The sequence below is a fragment of the Nyctereutes procyonoides genome, unplaced genomic scaffold (assembly GCF_905146905.1).
Source record: "Nyctereutes procyonoides isolate TBG_1078 unplaced genomic scaffold, NYPRO_anot_genome, whole genome shotgun sequence".
Lineage (NCBI taxonomy): Eukaryota > Metazoa > Chordata > Mammalia > Carnivora > Canidae > Nyctereutes > Nyctereutes procyonoides.
In genome coordinates, this window is record NW_026575042.1 from 3,605,444 (window position 1) to 3,626,680 (window position 21,237).

Consider the following 21,237-nt stretch of genomic DNA (forward strand, 5'->3'; position numbering starts at 1 on the left):
TCCTACTACCAGTGCCTGCTATTCTGCATTCTTTTCAGTTCTCGCTATTACTAATATTTTTTAAAATTTACTTGTCAAACAGGTGAAAAATATCTCACCCTTTTAAAGACATTTCCACTGCCTGGTAAGGTTGATCATCTTCAAATGTTTGGTTATTTGTATTTCCTTTTCTATGAATTATGTTCTGGCATCCTTAGCCAGCTTTTTTTTTTTTTGTTATTTAACTTTCTTGTTATTTATTGATAGTTACTTTTTATATATTCTGGCTATCAATCTATTATCTATTGAATACATGTTATATAAGCATAACTTCAAGATCATATGAAAGATTTTATTAGTTTTATTTTTATTTATTTTATTAGTTTATTTTATTATTTTATTTATTTTATTAGTTTTATTTCTAGGCAAACGAGTTTTTGAAACACTGTAACGGCTATCAAGTGAAGAGTTGCTGAGGGTGGCTCTCATGTGCCTTTCTGTTTAGTTTTATTTATCCTTACCCAAGAATATAAAACCAAGTAGTCAGCTGATTGCAAAGTAGCTCTGGGCAGTCAAATTAGATAGAGTTAAAAACCTGTAGGATTATTATGTGGCACTGAGCCCTGCAATCTGCCTCAAAAGCTCATGGGAGGAATTTGCCCTTTGGTGTGACTGCAGAAACAAGGTTTTGTTGCAAATAGATTGTTTCTACACTTACAACATTTCAATACACTCTGTTCTTTCAAACATGAATATTTTTAAAATTTTTATTTAAATTCAATTAATTATAATGTATTATTGGTTTCAGATGTAGAGGTCACTAATTCATCAGTCTTATATAACACCCAGTACTCATTACATCATGTGCCTTCCTTAATGTCCATCATCCAGTTACCGTGTCTCCCATCACCCTCCCCTCCAGCAACCCTCAGTTTGTTTCCTGTGGCTAAGAGTCTCTTATGGTTTGTCTCCCTCCCTGATTTTGTCTTATTTAATTTTTCCCTCTCTTTCCCTATGATCCTCTCTTTTGTTTCTTAAATTCCACATGCGATTGAGATCATATGATAATTGTCTTTCTCTGATTGATTTACTTTGCTTAGAATAATATCCTCTCGTTTCATCCACATCATTGCAAAGGGCAAGATTTCATTTTTTGATGGTTGAGTAGTATTCCATTGTGTGTGTGTGTACACACACATCATACATCATCTTTATCCATTCAGCTGTCGGTGGACATCATGGCTCTTTCCATAGTTTGATGTTGTGAACACTGGGGTGCAGATGGCCCCTTCAGCTCACTACATTTGTATCTTTGGGGTAAATACCTGGTAGTGGAATTGCTGGGTCACAGGATAGCTCTATTCTCAACTTTTTGAGGAACCTCCATGCTATTTTCCAGAGTGGCCACACCAGCTTGCATTTCCACCAGCAGTGTACGAGGGTTCCCCTTTCTCTGCATCCTTGCCAACATCTGTCATTTCCTGACTTGTTAATTTTAGCCATTCTGACAGGTGTGAGGTGGTATCTCATTGTGATTTTGATTTGTATTTCCCTGATGCTGAGTGATATTGAGCATTTTTTCCCCAAACATGAATCCTTTAAAAAACATATAAGTGATTGTATAACCTTGACTTTCTAGAGGTAAGCCTTCTAGACCACTCCAAACTGACATATGACTGCTGATTTGGTGGGAAAGGAACAATAGCAAGAAATTAGTGCTGAGTAAATATCTCATCTTCTATACCCTGGAATATTCTTTGTGCTATGCTAGAATTGGGTTAACACAAATCACTGAAAGAAAGCAGCCCTTTAATTTAGTAGCAAAAAGGCCAAACTTTTTCTCTAGAAACAGCAATAATGGGGAAAACAAGGAGTCTACAAGAAAAAAAAGTAAATAACAAGGAACAAAAGATTGGGCATTCAGCAATTTAGGCAGTAGAAAATCTTAGCCTTCTTGAAACAGAAGACCACCTTACCCATCTGGGTGCAAGGTCTTGGGGCACCAGTAGTAACAGCATATCCTCCAAGATGATATTGCTGATGAACCTGATTCTTCAAGAAAAGGTTTACATCTTTTTTTTTTTTTTTTGGTATGTGTAGAATGTATAGTTGATGTTCTTGACAGCTATTATGACCAACTATAGTTGTCATGAAAATTTACCCAAAATGACTTTTTGTGAAGGTTGTAAATAAACCTTCTTGGGGCATCTGGGTGGCTCAGTGGTTAAGCCTCTGCCTGTGGCTCAGGTCATGATCTTAGGGTTCTGGGATCAAGCCCCACAGCATGGTTGTTGGGCTCCCTGCTCAGTGGGGAGTCTGCTTCTCCCTCTCTCGCTGCCTCCTCCCCCCTGCTTGTGCTGTTACTTTCTCTGTCATTTCTCAAATGAATAAATTTAAAAATCTTAAAAAAATAAACCTTATTATGAATGTCATTTATTATTTACTTTGATATTATGGGTATCATGAAATATGTTATTTTAAATTTTATTGATACCAAGTAATAAATGTGTCTGCCCCTTAATTTCATTGAACTATTAGAGGTCTTAAATTTTTAATGGGTTCCTTTAAAGAAAAGAATAAAAGTTTTCAAGCAGGTTTTTAACTAGTGAGTTAATACCTACCTAGAAAGCTAATAAGTAAGAGACATTATGAAATTTCTTGGTCTATTTTAAACTTTATATGAGATGGACCTTATTTTTTAAATAAAATTATTAACATTTTAAGATTAATTGTGATCCTCAAAACGCAGCATCTTTGTGAGAATATTAAAATTTGGCCGTTGTTTTGAAGCACTTGGATTTTTAATTTCTAGTCATTTCACTAGAATTTTTTGTTTTAGTTTAAGTTGAATACGTTGTAAATGTTTACTGTTTGATTATTTTACTTCTTAAAGCTGGTGATTTTATTTGGCTCTGAGAAATCTTCTTTTATTTTTTTGATAAATTTCTCCCCTTCATTAGCTTTAGTCTCTCCTTACAAAATTTTTACCAGTCATGTTGAACCTCCTGTGTTGATTCACTGTCCATTATGTTTTGTCTCTTAACTTTTATGTCTTTCTCTTTTCCCTTGTATTCTAGGGGTTCTCCTTAACTTTCTCATCCAATCCTTCTATTAAATTTTAATTTTGGCAAATAAAAGTTTATGCGATTACAAGAACTTTTTTCCCCTTTTCTGGAGGTTCTATTTTATAGAATTGTGTGTGTATGTGTGCGCGCACATGCACATATGTAAGCATGCACACGCATACTTGTGTATAAAGTATTGAGCTTTTTGAGTTGGGAATTGGAAGACCTTAATGATGAAATCATTTCATAGTGATTTTCAGTGGTTCCTTGCAAATCATTCCTGTCCTTGGTAGCTTAGAGAGTATCACTTCTCTGTCCTACAAGGTAGACCAATTCTCACTGCTGTTTCAGTCTGCTTCTAAGAATTCTGAGTTGCAACTCTGCAGTGGTTTTATTTTTCAAAAGCTTTTCATCCTTTTAATTTGCATTTTACGAGAACTTGTTGCTACTATTTTTTTGCATGCTGATTTCATATACTTTGCCCTGCCTCATTTCTGTGGTCTTAATATATTTCTAATAATTTTATTGGGGTTCCGTTACAGGGTTTTAAGCAAGAGAGCAAAGCGATTCAAATTGTCATAGTTCTTTTAAGGAAGAATTTCAAACATACCCAGAAATAGAGAATATTGTGACAAACCTCCATTACTACCCACTATACAGCTTCAAGAAATTGTCAATACATAACCAGTCTTTATTCATCTCTATCCATGCCCATCTTTCCTTAACTTTACCTATCCTGCTGGATTGGCGTATCTGTGTGTGGACACATATGTATGTACACTCACACACGTAAAGTAAAACATCTTTTTAAAAGACAATTAGAGGTTTTGTTTGTTAGTTACCAGGAACTCTTTTATTGACAACCAGTTTTCATATCTAAAAAATTAATCCTTAATATCAAATATTCAGTGTTCAGATTTATTCAGTTGTGTCCTAAATATGTTTTTACAGTCAAATTTTAATTCAAACAAGGTTGACCATTCTAATTGGCTGATAAATCACTTAATGCTCTATTCATCTGTAGCAGATGTCTCTCTTTTTTTCCTCTTGCCACTTATTTGTTGAAAAAAATATATCAGGTAAAGTTTTACCACATACTAGATTTTGATGATTACATTGCCATGGTGGTTTTATGTTTTTTGTTTTTTTAAGGTTTTTATATCCCCTTTATTTCCTGAAAATTGAAAATTCTCCTAATGGCTTGATCAGAATCAGGCCTAATTTTTTTGTTTTTGTTTCTTGGGCAGTTTTTGGCACACATTTTTTATAGATGGTGTTATGTATTTTTATCAGAAGCCATACAGTGCCTGATGGTCTTTTTTTTGTATATTACTATTGAATAATGGGTTCAGGTGTTGTCAACTTGATCTATTATTTATAAAGTTCCCCATCAGCCTTTCATTTTTCAGTTTCAGCAGCCACCAGTCCAAATTACATTTTTAGGTGATCTCTTTGCCTACTCTGTGGTTTGAAAGTTCAAGAATGAAGCAGGGAGACCAGTTAAGTTGTAGCAGTACAAGCAGAGAAGATACTGATCTGGTCTTAGATTAGGAATGGCACCAGAAATAAAAATAAATTAGGTGGATTTGAAATATAACTTGGAGTTATAGGGATCCCTGGGTGGTGCAGCGGTTTAGCGCCTGCCTTTGGCCCAGGGCGCGATCCTGGAGACCCGGGATCGAATCCCACGTCGGCCTCTCGGTGCATGGAGCCTGCTTCTCCCTCTGCCTATGTCTCTGCCCCTCTCTCTCTCTCTCTCTGTGACTATCATAAATAAAATAAAAATTTAAAACAAACAAAAAAACTTGGAGTTATATACAACAAGAATTATTAATAATCGATGTGGGGCAGAGAACTTGGAATGGGGCTCCTACATCGTGGGCTTGAATAGCTAAATAGATGGTGATGTCATTTACTGTGATAGAGGTAGACTTGGGGAGAACAGAGAACAAGTTTGGAGATGGTATTGGTGTTAGGTTACGTATGTCAGATTAGAGATGCCTTCAAGATATCAATGGGGAGACATATTTAGTAGGGCAGTTGAATATTTAGGTCTGGAATTTAGAGATGGTATAGGCTAGAGACAAACATTTGAGAGTTGTGAGCATATAGATGTTTTTTAAACTATTGAGAATAGTTGAAGGCATTTAGAAAGTGTGTAGTCTGGAGGGAAGGAAGATATTCAACATTTAGTGATTGGATAAAGGAGGAAGAGACTGAGCTAGAGGGACCTTTGAAGTAAGAGGAAAGCCAAGGAGAGTATTCTATTGTAAAAGCAGAGTGGGGAGTGCAGGCAATTAAAACTTGACTTTTCTGAGACACCTATGGTACCATAGCTTATAGAAATTATTGTTTCCTAATCTCAGTTACTAATTGACCGGTTACATATGATCATGGTCATTGTTAGATATGTAAGAGAGTAAAAGCATTCAGGAATCCAAAGTCCTCTTACTCAATGTTTTAATTAGAATAAGGAAGGATATAGCTTCAAGAGGAAAGAGGAACTTTGGTATAAGAAGCTACTTAATATGAAACAGTATATTTGTGCATGAAATTTGATGGTGTTGTGGGTTGTTCTTTCTTAACTAGTTGGTTTACTGAAGAAAAGCCACCCAAAATGAATTTTTTTAATGAGATATGATATAAAGTTTTGACTTTATCTTTTTTTTTTAAAGATTTTATTTATTTATTCATGAGAGACACACACACAGAGGCAAAGACATAGGCAGAGGGAGAAGCAGGGTCCCCACGGGAGCCTGATGTGGGACTCCATCCCCTAACTGGGATCACGCCCTGAGCTAAAGACAGAGGCTCAACCGCTGAGCCACCCAGGCGTCCCTGGCTTTATCTTTTGATTGGCATGTAAAAATGGAGCAGTTTTTCATTCTTTATGTGAATTCAGATACAGAAATTTCAGGTTTTGGAACACATATACCCATAAGAATGAAGTGGAAAGTTTGAATAGTGATTTGAATATATGGCTTTCCTTTGAAGGGAAAAAGAAAAAACGGAAGGGATTTGTTTATGGTAATATAAATTTACAGTTTCCTACCTGAAACCTTGAGGACCAGCTATGTTTTAGAATTCTGAATAGGTCAGAATTTAGAAAAGTAGTGCTCATAAACCATATATGATACAACTCCAGCTGGGTCTGAGGTCGTACCTTGTAATCAAACACATTAATATTTTTATAGTTAAATATATGCAGATTCACAATGAGTGAAATAAAGACAATAAATAGCTTCATGTCAGTTCACATATTTTGCCATAAGCTAAGTTCAGATCAATTTAGATTTTGCTACCAAATGAATTTAAAAAGATGAAACAATTTAAAGAAGACAACACCTATTCTTCTCAAACTATTCCAAAATATAGAAGTGGAAGGAAAGCTTCCAAAATCTATTCTATGAAGCCAGCTTTACTCTGATACCAAAACCAGATAAAGACACTAAAAAAGAGAACTACAGGCCAGTATCTCTAATGAACGTAGATGCAGAAATCCTCAACAAATTTTTAGTAAATCAAATCCAGCAATATTAAAAATCATTTAGCATGATCAGATGGGATTTATTCCTGAGATGTAAGGCTTGTTCAATATTTACAAATCAGTCAACATGATACATTACATCAACAAGAGAGGTTAAAAACCATAAGATCATTTCAGTAGACAACAGAAAAAGCATTTGACCAGGTACAACATCCATTTTTGGTAAAAACTCTTAACAGAGTAGATTTGGAGGGAATATATACCTCAATATAATAAAAGCCATATATGAAAAATCCACAGCTAACATCGTACTCAGTGTTGAAAAACTGAAAGCTTTTCCTTTAAGATCCAGAATAAGAAAAGAATGTCCTATCTCACCACTTTTATTCAATATAGTATTGGAAGTCCAAGAAAAAGAAATAAGAGGCATCTAAACTATAAGAAAAAATAAAACTTTCACTATTTGAAGATGATACATTATATATGGAAAACCCGAAAGATTCTATCATAACATTGCTAAATAAAACTGGTAAAGAAATTCAGTGAAGTCAAAGGATACCAGATTAATGTACAGAAATCTGTCGCATTTCTATATATTAATGATGCAGCAGAAAGTAATTCAGAAAACAGTCCCTTGTACAGTTACACCAAAAATAATAAAATACCTAGTATTAAACTTAACCAAGGAGGTAGAAGACTGGTACTCTGAAAAACTATAAAACGTTTATGAAAGAAATTGAAGATGACACAAAACAAATGGAAAGATATTCTGTGCTCAGTGATTGGAAAAACAAATACTGTTAAAATGTTTATATTATCGAAAGCAATCTACACATTTAATGCAATCTCTCTCAAAATACCAACAGCATTTTTCACAGAACTAGAGCAAACAGTTCTGAAATTTGTGTGGAACCACAGAATTCTCCAAAGAGCCAAAGCAGTCTTGAAAAAGAAGACTAAAATTGCAGGTATCACAGTCTAGATTTCAAGATACACTACAAAGCTGTAGTGATTGGGGCAGCTGGGTGGCTCAGTGGTTGAGCATCTGCCTTTGGCTCAGATTGTGGTCCTGGGGTCCTGGGATTCAGTCTTGCATGAGGCTCCCCACAGGGACCCTACTTTTCCCTCCGCCTGTGTCTCTGCCTCTCTCTATCTCTGTCTCTCATGAATAGATAAATGTTTATTTTATTTTTTTTGATAAATCTTTAAACAACAAAAAAGCTGTAGTGATTAAAATAGTATGGTACTGGCACAAAAATAGACACACAGTGGAACAGAATAGAAACCTCGGAAATCCATGATTATAATCAATCTTTGACAAAGGAGGCAAGTATATACATTGGGGAAAGACAGTCTCCTCAACAAATGATATTGGGATAACTGAACAGCTACATGCGAAAGAATGAAACTAGATTACTTTCTTATACCATACACAAAAATACACTCAAATGGAATAAGGACCTAAATGTGAGACTTGAAACCATAAAAATCCTAGAAAAATCAACAAAACTAAAAGACAGTTTATGGAATGGGTGAGGATATTTGCAAATGTCATCCAATAAAGGGTTAGCATCCGGAATATATAAAGATTACTCAGCCATAAAAAAGAATAAACTCCCTATTTGCAACAACATGATGGATCTGGAGTGTATAATGCTAAGTGAAATAAGTCAGTCAGAGAAAGACAAATATATGATTTCACTCCAATGTGGAATTTAAGAAATAACACAAAGGAACAAAGAAAAAGACAAACCAAGAAACAGACTCTTAACTATGGAAACAAACTGATGGTTACCAGGGGGAAGATAGCGGGGGGTGGGGCGGGGGGGATTGGGTGAAATAGGTGAAGGGGATTAAAAGTACATGTATCATGATGAGTACTGAATAATGTATAGAATTATTCAGTCACTATATTGTACACCTGTATCTAGTTTAACACTGGGTGTTAACTACACTGGAGTTAAAAAAAAAAAAAGACAAAACACACTAAAGCTGGACTCTTAGAATTTACTGACTTTCAGTCATTGCAGGTAAGGGATTGTAGGCCTATCATCTTTCAGTGCTTGCTGAGAACAGTGTCCTGTTATTACAAGAAGGCAAGAAAGGGTAGAGCCTTATTCTAGTTGGGCTTCTTTTTATTTCTTTCCATCTGTCCTCACCCCTACTACCCTTATCCCCTTCCTTCTTCTGCTTTTTTTTTCCCTGCTCCTTCATTTCCTCCTTTATTTCCATCATGTTCCTTATTCTGTTGCCATTTCTTCTTCCTCCCTGTTATCTCCATCTTTTTCTTCTATTCTTATCAGCTACTCTTCTTTCTCTCTCCTCCTTTTCCATTCTCATCACACACATAACCACTGTAGCCTGCTACTTTATTAGTTTTTATCCTCTGGTACTTTTTAATAAGTTCATCTTGTTCATTTTCTGCACCAAACCATAGTAATTTTTTTTTTAAAACATTGGAGTATCAACATAATCATGCCTTCTGTATTTAATCCTTTTTTATTCAGTAAATATTAAAGTACCTACCATATGTATCCCAGGTGATTTTTTTTTCTGATTTATCTTCCAGTTCACTTGAGCTGTATATAATCTATCATGCTTGCCCACTGAATTTAAATTTCAGGTATTATATATTTATTTCTAGAAGGTCTGTTTGGTGGTTTTTAAAAATCAGTCACTTCTTAAGGCACCTGGTTGACTTCAGTCCGTTGAGTATCTGACTCTTGGTTTTGGCCCTGATCATGCATGATCTCAGGGTCCTGGAATTGAGCCCTGCATTGCAGGCTTCATGCTCAGCAGGGAGTTTGCTTGAGGATTCTCTCTCCCTATGCCCCTCTCCTCACTCACACCATGCACACTCTCATACTCTCTTCCTCTCTCTTTCAATAAATCTTTTTAAAAAATATCTGTCACTTTTTAAATGATTTGATCCTTGAAATTATTTTCAAGCTTGCCTAGTAAAGCTTTTATAGTCTGCCCTTTTTTTTTTTTTTTAAAGATTTTTGTGCTCTAAGAAAGAGCACAAGCAGGGGGAGCAGCAGAGAAAGATGGAGAAGCAGACTCCCCACTGAGCAGGGAGCTGGATGCCCAGGGTTTAATCCCAGGACACTGGGATCATGACCTGAGCCAAAGGCAGATGTTTGACTGAACCACCCAGGCACCCCTATAATCTGTGCTTGATAATTCTAGGATTTTTAGTGGATCTCTTTCTGTTACCTATTTCTTTATTCTTGCTCACGGTTTGTTGTTTTCTGTCATGCCAAGTGACCCTTCAAAAATTATTTGTGCATATAATATGAGGCCTGAGACTTTATTCCAGGAAGATTTTTCATTTGCCTTAGCTGTTTCTTGGGAGTAGGTGCACTACCAGTGTGAGCCTACTAAGTTCCTAGGGCTTAAGTCTTCTTGACTGTCCAAGCAGTTGACCTTAATGACGTACTCCTTTTGATTTACTTCTCTGTTGTTCTCTTTTGAGAAAAATTGGAAAAGAATAAAAAGTTCAAGAAGATAAGAGCTTACTTATGGTTCACTTCAACCTTAAGAGTATAGTTGTTTGGTATACCAGCTTTTGGTGGGAGGAGTCTCCTATTAGACTCTGTATCTTTTTTATGTAGGTTCCAAATCCTGTTCCCTTTGTTCCACAAAGCCTTCAGAACAGAAATTCATATGTACTGACTCTGTCCCCTATTTCTTACTATTTTGTCAGGTACTTAATTGTTTTAAGGAAGATTTTTTTTTTTTAAATATCTATTCTATTCAGTATTTATAGTTGTTTGCCTTTGGAGTTTTGTTTCAATAACCTGGAGACCGAAGGTTTCCCTACTACAAAATGGGTCCTTCTAAGCATTGTTCACATGTCAGAGTTATGGCAGTGGACAAAATAGACAAAACTTCTTACTCTAATAGATAATACATTTCAGTGGGAAGAATCAGATAATAAAGTACAATATATAGATGGTAAGTGCTAAAGAGAGAAATGAAGCAGGAAGGTAGGGATAGATCAGTAGTGTTAGGATGTTGGAAAGTTTATGATTTTAGTATCTGGAGACGACCTCATTGAGGAAGTGATAGAAGAATAAAGATCTGAAGTTGGTGAGTAAACAGACTGGCTATGGAGGGGAAGAGCTTCTAGGCAAAGGGAATAAGTACAGAGTCCCTTGTAGGAGTCAAGGAAACTGGTGGGGCTGGATTGGAGCAAAAGCTGGAAGCAGCAAGTCGAATCACATACCTGGTATCTAAGATCTTGAAGATCTTGGAGTACTGGTACCTTTTTTTTGGAGTCATAAGAGCATTTTGAGCAATGGTGTGATGTGCCTTTGTTCACCTCAGGACGTTATGTTGAAAACAAGCTCAAAAGAAGCAAAGGTAGAAAGAATGGCTAACTATGATACTTATCCTGGGAATCTTGTCTAGGCAGTGGGGTTATAGGGTAAACAACACATTTCTGTTCCCTTTCAGTCCAACTTCTGGTTTACTCTTATTATTTCAGGAAATGGTAGGTACTAGGGAGAAATATAACTGATTTGGTCTGAATATTTTATAGTTAAGAAAATATTTTTAAGCCTAGAATATTTATAATCTATAAATTACGAAACATTTTTGAGGACTTGTGATGATGAATTCATTTTTATGAATTCTTTTAGCTTATAGTCAAAAGATGGAACGTTATTAGAAGTGATAAAAATTTTCCGCTTCTGTAGATATGTTCTTTCTTGCTTTATGTTTTTGAAGCTGTGTTACTGGGTACATAAAAAGTCAGGGTTTTGATTTTTTTCCCGCTGTTGGATTGACCCCCCCCCTTTAGGATTATTAAGAGTCTATCTCTAGTAATACTTCTTCAAACTGCTTTGTTTGAAATTAGAATAGCTACATCAAGTTTCTATTGATTGGGTTTGCCATAGTCCATCATTTTACCTTTAACTATTTTTTTAAAAGATTTTATTTATTCATGAGAAACACAGAGAGAGAGGGGCAGAGACATAGGCAGAGGGAACAGCAGCCTCTCCACAGGGAGCCCGATGAGGGACTCCATCACAGAACCCCGAGATCATATCCTGAGCCAAAGGCAGATGCTCAACCGCTGAGCCACCCAGGCATCCCTTTACATTTAACTTCTTTGTGACTTCATAAAGTATACCTTTTTAAAAAATTCAATATTGGTCTTTACTTGGAATGTTTAGTTCCTTTACTTTTCAGGTAATTATTGATATATTTGGCTTCATTTTTGTCCCTTTGTCTTCTATTTCTATTTCATCCACTTGTTTCTATCCTTCTTTTTATCCACTTCCTACTTCTTTTCAGTTAATTAGATTTAAAAATTTTTCTTCTATTAGTTTATTTATGTATACAGTTACTCTTATATTAGTGCTTACTGTAGAGCAGGGATTGGCAAACTGTTGCTTATGGGCTAAATCCAGTACCCTCCTATTTTACATAAAATTTTGTTGAAACAGCCACACCCATTTGTTTACATATCAGGTATCACTGCTTTGGCACTCCAATAGCATAATTGAGTAGCTGTACAGAGAGATTACATGTATGGTTTACAAAGCCTAAAATATTTACTATATGACCCTTTAAAAAAGAAAATTTGCCAGTACCTGCTGTAGAGCAGTGGTTCTTAAACTTGACCATGCATCAGCATCACTAGGAGGGTTTTAGTACACAGAATGCTGGGCTCCCATCTCCAGAGTTCCTGATCATTAGATTTCTGTTGGGGCCAGAGAATTTGCATTTTTAAGAAACTGCCAGGTGATGCTCAGCTGTTGGTCCAGTACAGCTATCCTGGAGGTTACAATATGTATATCTGACTTAATAAAAAATAATGTGTTTATTACTTCCACAATAATCCTTAAAATTCTTAGAACCCTTTAACTGTGTTTGCTTACCTCTTAGGAGCACTATTATATTAATTTCAAACTGGCAACAACTCAAAGGTCGATCAACAGAATGGATATTACTAAATTGTAGTACACTAGAAAACTATAAGCAATGAAATTGAATCTTCCAAACATCATATTGAGTGAAAAGAAGCTAAATACCAGAGTAGATATTATATGATTTCTTTTATGTAAGGCTCAAGAATGTGCAAAGCCAACAATGGAATTAGAAGTCAAGACTAGTTAGTTAGCTTTGGTAGGAAATAATGACTGAGGATGTCAGTAAGATCAGCAATAGGATGCTGATAATAATCTCTTGGTCTGGAGACTGGTTACACTGGCATGTTTGTTTTGTGAAAATTCAATAATTACGATTTATATACTTTTGTCTACCGTATTTTGATAAAAAGTTAAAACTTAATTTCTTAGTAGTTTGAGAATGTTAAGAGTTAATTTTTTTTTAAGTGGTAGAGACATTTATTCTTCATGTGTATGTAGGAACAGAACACTGTTTCCATGGAAACTTCTGGCTACTCGGTGTTTCAGTACCTACCTTTCTGTAGATTTGTGTGTTTACTCCGTCTCTCTTAGCTATATATTTTTTTACATGATAGTGGCAAAAAAAAAAGTTTATTTGGGATTGTATTAGTGTTTTTAACAAAGCAGTCTATATAGAGCATAGGTTTTTAACTGATCCTGACTGACTCCCTAATAGTATTATGCTAAAAAAGGGTAAAAAAAAAAAAAAAAAAGTCTTAAAGCTCCCTTTTTTTTTTTTCTTATAAATTGTGCTATTTAAGAGAGAAAAAAAAAAACACTGAAATGGAATGTGGCTCTATATGGGCGTGTGTCTATTTTGGTTTTCTTTTTCCCAAATAAAAGTCTTATCACTTGTTTGGTAAATTTTCTTTAAAAATATTTATTAGTTGGACTTGAAGTTTCCCTTTGTAGTAATGATTTCATTCTAGTTGATTTGGGTATTTGCATGGGTAAGGAGGAGCGACTTGAAAGGAAAAGATTCTGACATACTGATCTGAAGCCTGTGGTAAATCTGCTTCTCTGCCTCGCCCATCTTGTTGTCATGGTTGGTTTGTGCAGGGTCCTAGAGAAAACCATCTTCTCAGACGAGTAAATGCATATTGCTTGTGATTTTTTTGTGGGAGATGAGGGAGTACCATTTTATACAAGGAGGTGATACTAGTGTGGTCATTAATAAATATTCTAAAAGGAGCTTTGGATAGGATATTTTAGAATCATTTATGAAAACAAATTGGTTTGGTTTCTGTGGCCTAAATAAACAGCAAATTGTAAGATTACAGAGTTAATTATACACAGTAATTAGCATTCTGATATTCCATGTTTTACTGATGCAATAAAAAGCACCCCAGCATAACGATTATTGCATAAAACCTTATTTTATATTCGTATTCATTTTCATGTGAATTAAATAGGAGAAAACAAATTTAGGTTTATAAACCTTTGTATTGAAAGCCTTTGAAATTTAGGCAAAGAATAATTGCAGCTGCATAGATAATTTTTTAAATACATGGAGAATTTTTTACCTTTCATCTGGCAGTAGCTGCCATAAGATGATGTCACCTTGTAGCTGATTGGCTGTTACAGCACCTAGGGCAGGGAAGAGAAAGAAAAATGCCGGCACAAACCTCAGTGGTGGTTCTGTGGTTGTTTCTGTCTATTTTTGATAGAATCTTTGATTAGTACTGAATCTACTGTATTTGGCCATGTGAACCATTGGGAGCATCCTAGGGTGAGGGAAATTAAGAGCTTTCAGAGGAATGAGGCGACTGATTTGCAAACGGATCTGTGATTGTAAGTTGCAGGATCTGGGTGGAAGGAATAAGGCAGGGTGTGCTGGAAGATATACTATGGGAGGAGCTGGCAGAAAATGCTTACATGAGTAGCAAAAAAAAAAAAAAAAAGAAAAGAAAAATGCTTTTTACTATCCTTAGAGTTAATATATTTGATTTTATGTTTTGACTTAATATATAGGCAAGAAATACAATATTGCAATCAAATTTTACATAATACTGGGTTATTATATATGGTGTTAGCCAATATATAATATTCAAAGGAGCTTTATTTTTATATCTTATATCTTACAAAGTAATGGTTTTATATACAGCTTTATTTGGTTTTTGAGTCTTATGGAAAATGGAGCAAAGCTTAGTTCTCTTAAAATACATTTTTTTTAATGCTTTGTGCAGATAAAAGCTTTGATGATGAAGAATCAGTGGATGGAAATAGGCCATCATCAGCTGCTTCAGCCTTCAAGGTTCCTGCACCTAAAACACCCGGAAATCCTGTCAACAGTGCAAGGAAGCCTGGTTCAGCAGGTGGCCCGAAGGTTGGAGGTAATGTAAATCCATTTCAAATCTGATGTGCATGCCTCATGCCCTTGATATGGACATAATACTTAGAACTTCAGTAGAATATGTTTATTCATGGCTGCAGCATGATTGCAGATCTGGAGAGTCTATTGCAACACACAGAAAAATATGCTGCCTTTTCCAAAATGTTTTTAAAATATTGTATATTGCTGTTTCCTGTGGATTAATGTAGTTGAGAGTATTCATTTTTCAGATGTCATTTTAAAGGGAGACATTTCAGGGAGTTTTGGGATTTGGGTTTTGGGTTTTTTTGTTTTTAAGGAGGAGCAGGTTTTTCAGAATTTGGCTGTTAATTTTCGGGTGCTATAGTTGCTAAAGAAATACTGATTTATGTAACATTTCTATAAATTCACCTAGTAGTGAGTCTTGAATACTTCAATGTTGAAAAAATGGTTGAAGATACTGGGTATTGAATTGTTTGTCACAATGGGAAATGGGTGGTGGTCAAGTGAAATTGCCTTAAAAATGGTTTCTGAATTAGATAATAATAAACAGGAAAAAAACAGTTTTTATGAAGTTATACAACACAGTTGTTTTTTGATCATATTAGAACTTCTAGCATATTGTTTATCTTTTGAAAAATTTTTATGGGTATTTTTTCATATTCTAATAAAACCATGAGTACTTTTCAGGTGCCAGTTTCTGCCAGGTCTTTCTGATAAAATGAATCCTATTAGAATAAGCAAATATTTAATGCTAAAAGGACATTAGCCTTTCTTTCTTTCTTTCTCTTTCTTTCTTTCTTTCTTTCTTTCTTTCTTTCGTTTTGGTTTTCATTTGGGAAAAGATTTTTCCTTGTTTATGATAACTGGTAGGAAAATCATGGTCTTCAATATCCTTTATTAAAAGCATAAAGGAAAGAAACATAAGTTGTATATTTTGACCAGGTCTTTAAGTTGTGTTCTCTTGATCTTTCTACACAACTGAACGTTAATTTCAAGTCATATGATTTTCTAAATGCAGGGAAAATACCATAAATATTTTAACTATCTTTAGTGTGCCATATAACTATCAAGAAAGATGGTATGATATATACATACTCTTATATATCTAAACATATCATATATTTACATATATTCATATGCATATAAATAAGTAGGTAAATATTGTGAAATAGAAATGTCTTATTGATTTATCTGGGTATCTTGAATATTTTAAATATTAGTATTTTAATTTCTTCTTGTTTTTTACAATTATAGGAATATATTCTCATCCAAATGTTAGTTATCATATCCTATTACATGATATTTTCTATTATGCATTCTTACCTCTGATAAAAAGTATGACATCTCTGTGATTTCTTTCTTTTGTAGCAAATGACTACTTTGAATTACTTTAAGGGGAATTTTTTTATCTTGATTTTTGAATTATAGATTTCTGATATATATGATAGTTATTTCATGAAACGTTCTTATTTGACTTAAAATGAATTAGTATTTTAAATACATGATATTTAATATTTTTGTGAATCTGAGCCATTGGTGTATAATTAGCTCTGTATTTCATGTTTTGTTTTCTTTTCATAGATGAAAATTGAAGTTGTAGTTTATCTACCAAAGCTCACTTAATTTTTATGTTAATTGAATTGATAAAATCTGGTATTCTTTTTAAAGAAACAGAGATTTTCTTTATGTTACCTCACCTTCTCTGGTTTGTAGTCCTACCAGATATGAAAATTGCTAGGTAGCTTTTGTGATAAGTAGCCATTAATCACTCATACAGATTATATCATCCATCTAAGCAGCGGCTCTTTTGATAAAAAATTAAGGGTGATACTTTCATTCCTTCTTCTTTCTCTTACTCATCCTTCTTCTTTTGGCAATTGCAGATTCATTCTGCAATTTTTTTGTTTGTTGCTTTTGTTTGCCACAGTTCATTTAGTTTCACTGCCTACTTTTCTGTCTAAGAAAAGAGCTACTAGCCAGAGGATATTGATAATGCTTCAGAAATTAATGCTTTTCTTGGGTGTCAGTCCTTTGAAAATTTAACTTTAGATTTTCTGTTCTTGGCAGAGGCTTAATGATTCTTAAATTAGTTATAGAAAGTTCCCTTAAAGTTGTAGAATCTTTGTGTTAAAGGGGACATTGGCATAGAGTTCAATTTGCTATTCAAGTATAGCAGCCCCTTTTATAATATTCCTGTTGGATGACTATTCAACATCTGATTAAAATAATGTGTGTGCATGGATGAAAATTTAGAACAAAAACACCTACGGTACCTCTACATGTGGGATAATCAACTGATAAATTATGATGTACTTCTAATTACTTCCCTAATTACTTTTCCAATCATTTTTATACCTACACATGTTTTTTCAGGAGGAGGACAGAATTAGCAGCATTCACCATATCTTTTTGTATGGCTTTTTTCTTACTAATATTTTACCTGGAGCATTTTCTCATTATCTTAAATTATTAATTGAAAACTATTCATGGCTAAATAATATCTAGGTTGCTTTCAGTATTTTTTGCTGTTATAAACAATTCCATTATTCTTTTATGTATATCTTTTAGCACCTCTCCAGTCATTTCCTTGGAATAAATCCCTCAAGTTTATTGAATCAAAAGATACAGGGATTTCTAGTGTTCTTTCAGTTTGGCATAGTGTCCTTCAGGAAGATTATAAGCCAAATTCAATTCTGAATAAATTAATACTATTTTATATTGCATTAAAATCTGCCTTAAGCAGAGAAGATGAATTATTTAACATGACACCTTGAAATACTTGAAGGTTGGGTTGCCTCTTCTCTCTTTATAACTATTTTGCTTTCTAGACTATACATTTTCTTTCTCATAAATTTATATGGAATATGGGGATTCAGTCTAGGTATTTCATTTGCTACTCCTAGGAATATAATACACAGATAGGTATGATTATTTCCTAATTAAAGGAATATGGTAGGTTGAGGGTATGTATTTATTAGTTGAGTAAGCCTATCACAGTCCTGTGAGTTTAGCAAATATTTTTTCGGGTAAGATTACCAAAATAAAAAATAAAGTGAACTTCTTTGGAATTCTGACTGAATCTACTTCTGAAATTTTAGAGTTTAATTTACCTCTCCCAGAGATACATGTCAAGATTAAAGAGATGTATGCTATTTTTAGCAAAGTATCCTATCCAATTAATTAAAGCCAGTAGGACCTGTGTTTAATCTTTAGTGTGTGTTAGTTTTTCTTTGTTCTTTGGCTCAGCATGCCATCCCGTTCTACTCATACTGTACTGGTGTGGCCTTTAAGTCCAGGAGAACCAAAAAAAGGGTTGTGAGTTGCTTCATACCAATATATTATTACTATAGAAACCCATATTATGTGGGTGTCAAAAGTGTTACTTTTGTGCTTTACTAATTAGAATAAGGATAAAATGAATTCCTTTAAATAGTTATTTTCTGAGTAACATTTATAGCGTAATAATAGGAATTAAGGTAAACACGTTTTCTTTTTTTTGGGTTAATGATTTAGAATATAATTGCTGAAGGTACCTGATTATTTAAAATACTTTTATCTCGAGTATTTTAGGTAATAATTTTTTTTTTTAATTTTTGAGCGTTCTCACATATATTCTCTCATTTAAATCAAAACCTCTAGAGTTAGGCACTTTATTATCCTAATTTTACTGATGAGCAAACTAAGGTTTGGAGAAGTTAACTTGCACCATGCATCTAATAAAGTGCATTAAAATGCACAATTACTTTGATATACTGCCACTCACACTAATCTCACTGAGTAAATGATTCTTTAGAGCCTTTAGCTCTGAGATTATAATCTACAATAATGATCACTACCTTTAAGCAGCCATAAATCAGTTATTTTAAAGCTCACCTAGTACAATAGTCAGCAAATAGAATGTTTGGAATTAAAGCAAACCTGAAATTTTTTCATTGTAAATAGAAATGCTTTTTAGTATTTTCTTGTTGAAATCACTCTCCTGTACTGATTATTTTGGCTAGTATTCTTTTTAAAAAAAAAGATTTTATTCATTTATTCATAGAGAAAGAGAGAGACAGAGACAGAGACACAGGTAGAGGGAAGAAGCAGGCTCCATGCAGGCAGCCTGACATGGGATTCAATCCTGGGTCTCCAGATCACGCCCTGGACTGAAGGCAGTGCTAAACAGCTGAGCCACCCGGGCTGTTTGGCTAGTATTTTTAAAATACAGAGGTTGAACTAGATGATAGTATAATTGTTATTTTTGTAATAAGTAGTAAGTACCAGATTTGGGGGTTAGTCATTTGTTACTGAGGCTTGTATGTAATCATGGAGACACATCGTTGGCTAAATCATTAGTTCTCAAAGTTCTGTTGTTCTCTCTCACTTGCTCATTCATTCAAGTAGACTGTTTCCATCTAATATCAAAGACTACTTTGAAATAGTTTAAAATATTATAATTAAGTAATTACCACCTTTTCAAATTCGTGAATACTTAGTCATCTTTTTGATATATTTATTTTACTTCATTTGTGCCTGACCTGAGGTCTTATTAAGAATGTCCAAATATCTATTTTCCATGCTAATCATTCCCATTTTCTCCCCTCATGCAAACAACAAAGTTGGTTTTCTTTTTCTTTAAAAGAAATAAAGGAGGCACCTGGATGGCTCAGTTGGTTAAGCCTCTTCCTTTGGTTTAAGTCATAGTCCCAGGGTACTGGTCTTCCTGCTCAGCAGGGAGTCTGCTTCTTCCTTTACCTTTTCCCTTACCCTTGGTTGTGCATTCTCTCTCTCTCTCTCTCTCAATAAATAAATAGACAAATAAATAAATAAATCTTTTTTAAAAATAAAGTAAAAAGCACCAGAATCAGTATGTATTTAATAAAAGATTTTTAACTGATAAATCTCAATTTCTTGCTTTTGAACTTTATGTAAAACCAAATAACTTTCCTGTTGTGTGTTTTGTTTTTGTTGTGTTTGTTTTCTTTCTTCTTCCCCTAATGTAAGGAAAGATACTAAACCAGAATATTTTAGCCCCCAATCTTACAGATTATCTGGCTCCACTTCAGGTGAAGAGACCGAGCCTCTGAAAGTTAAATGATATATCCAAGACAAGACAGTTATAAGCAGAGATGAAACAAATATCCTGTGGTTGGCCAGAGGCTTTTTCTTGGATCATCTCTGGGTCATCTCCTATCCAGTACTGCATGTGATACATATTTTATCCCATATAGCAAGACAGTATTATTGGTGTTTGTAATGTAGGGATTGGCCAGTAGTCTTTCTCTGTTAAATTACAATGAATCCCACATCATTGTCTATCCATCATAAGAAACCCTGGTATTATTTTTTTTCTTTTTTAAAGATTTAGTATTTATTTTAGGGAGAGGGTAGGATGGTTGGGCAGAGAGAAATGGAGAAAAATCTTCAAGCAGACTCCTCACTGAGCCCAGAGGCCAATGTAGGGCTCAATCTCAGGACCCTGAGATCATGACCGGAGTCAAAATCAAGAGTCAAACACTCGGACAGCAGTTGAATGTCTGCCTTCGACTCAGGTCGTGATCCCCGGGTTCTGGGATTGAATCCCACATTGGGCTCCCCACATGGAGCCTGCTTCTCCCTTTGCCTATGTCTCTCATGTTTAAATAAATAGAATCTTAAAAAAAAAAAAGACAACCGCCTGAGTCACCCACATGCCCCTGGTGCTCTCTTAACTTTAGTTTTAAGGTAAATAGGATTCAAGTATTTCAACAGGCTTAATCTAATAGTATCTTGCCTCTCTAATCTTGTTGTTCTGCAGTGGCCAGTATTAAGTTTGATATGTATCCTTACACATCTTATTCCATGTTCATTTATGTAGGTACTCAGATTAGATTTTATGTTTGCCCACATTAAACACACTAGTAAGCACTTTGCAACTTGCTTTTTTTCATAGAACGTTCATCTTTCAACATCAAAAATGACCACTCTCACATAATTTTATTAGCTATACAGTATTCCATATTATTGACATACCATGATGTAATAAACTGTTTCTGAGTCAGAGTCATTCAGGTTATCTACAACTTTATGCCATTACAAGGAATGTGGTGGATCTCCATGTACTTATACTTGGACATTGTGGTGCTTCTGATCTGTGGAATAGATTCCTCTGAATGTTCAGTTAAAGATTGGGTATGTTTTTAATTTTAATAAAGATATTATTTTACCTTTTCCAACATTGAATGTAATAGCCTCGTTAATTATTGTCATTAGGTGAAAAATTATGCTTTTTTTTTTCTTTTAATTTGCATTTTTCCATCCACTTATCCATCCTGCCAGCAGCGAGCAAACGTTTTCTGAAAGCTTTTAGCATGCTGCTGCTTTTGTGATCTCTGGAAAACATAAGTAAAAGACCCTACCTTCCTGAAGTTTTTATTCTATTGAGGTTCAGAATATTTAAATTCATTAATGAAACTAGCATATCCTCTTCTGTGAATTACGTGTTGTTATTTG

The 21,237-nt window shown here is 34.4% G+C and overlaps 1 protein-coding gene across 10 annotated transcripts in view; it reads left to right on the plus strand.

Annotated features, from left to right (window-relative positions):
* CLASP2 (cytoplasmic linker associated protein 2) overlaps positions 1 to 21,237 on the plus strand; it is a 179,402-nt gene that overhangs the window by 42,114 nt on the left and 116,051 nt on the right. For 6 of the 10 annotated variants that reach the window (XM_055320895.1, XM_055320893.1, XM_055320892.1 and 3 more), the window contains exon 8: positions 14,636 to 14,782. In XM_055320895.1, coding sequence (XP_055176870.1) covers positions 14,636 to 14,782 — 147 coding nt within the window. Of the gene's footprint in view, positions 1 to 14,070; positions 14,241 to 14,635; positions 14,783 to 21,237 lie in introns of those variants that run through there. The other 4 variants (XM_055320898.1, XM_055320901.1, XM_055320899.1 and 1 more) reach the window with 3 other exon arrangements.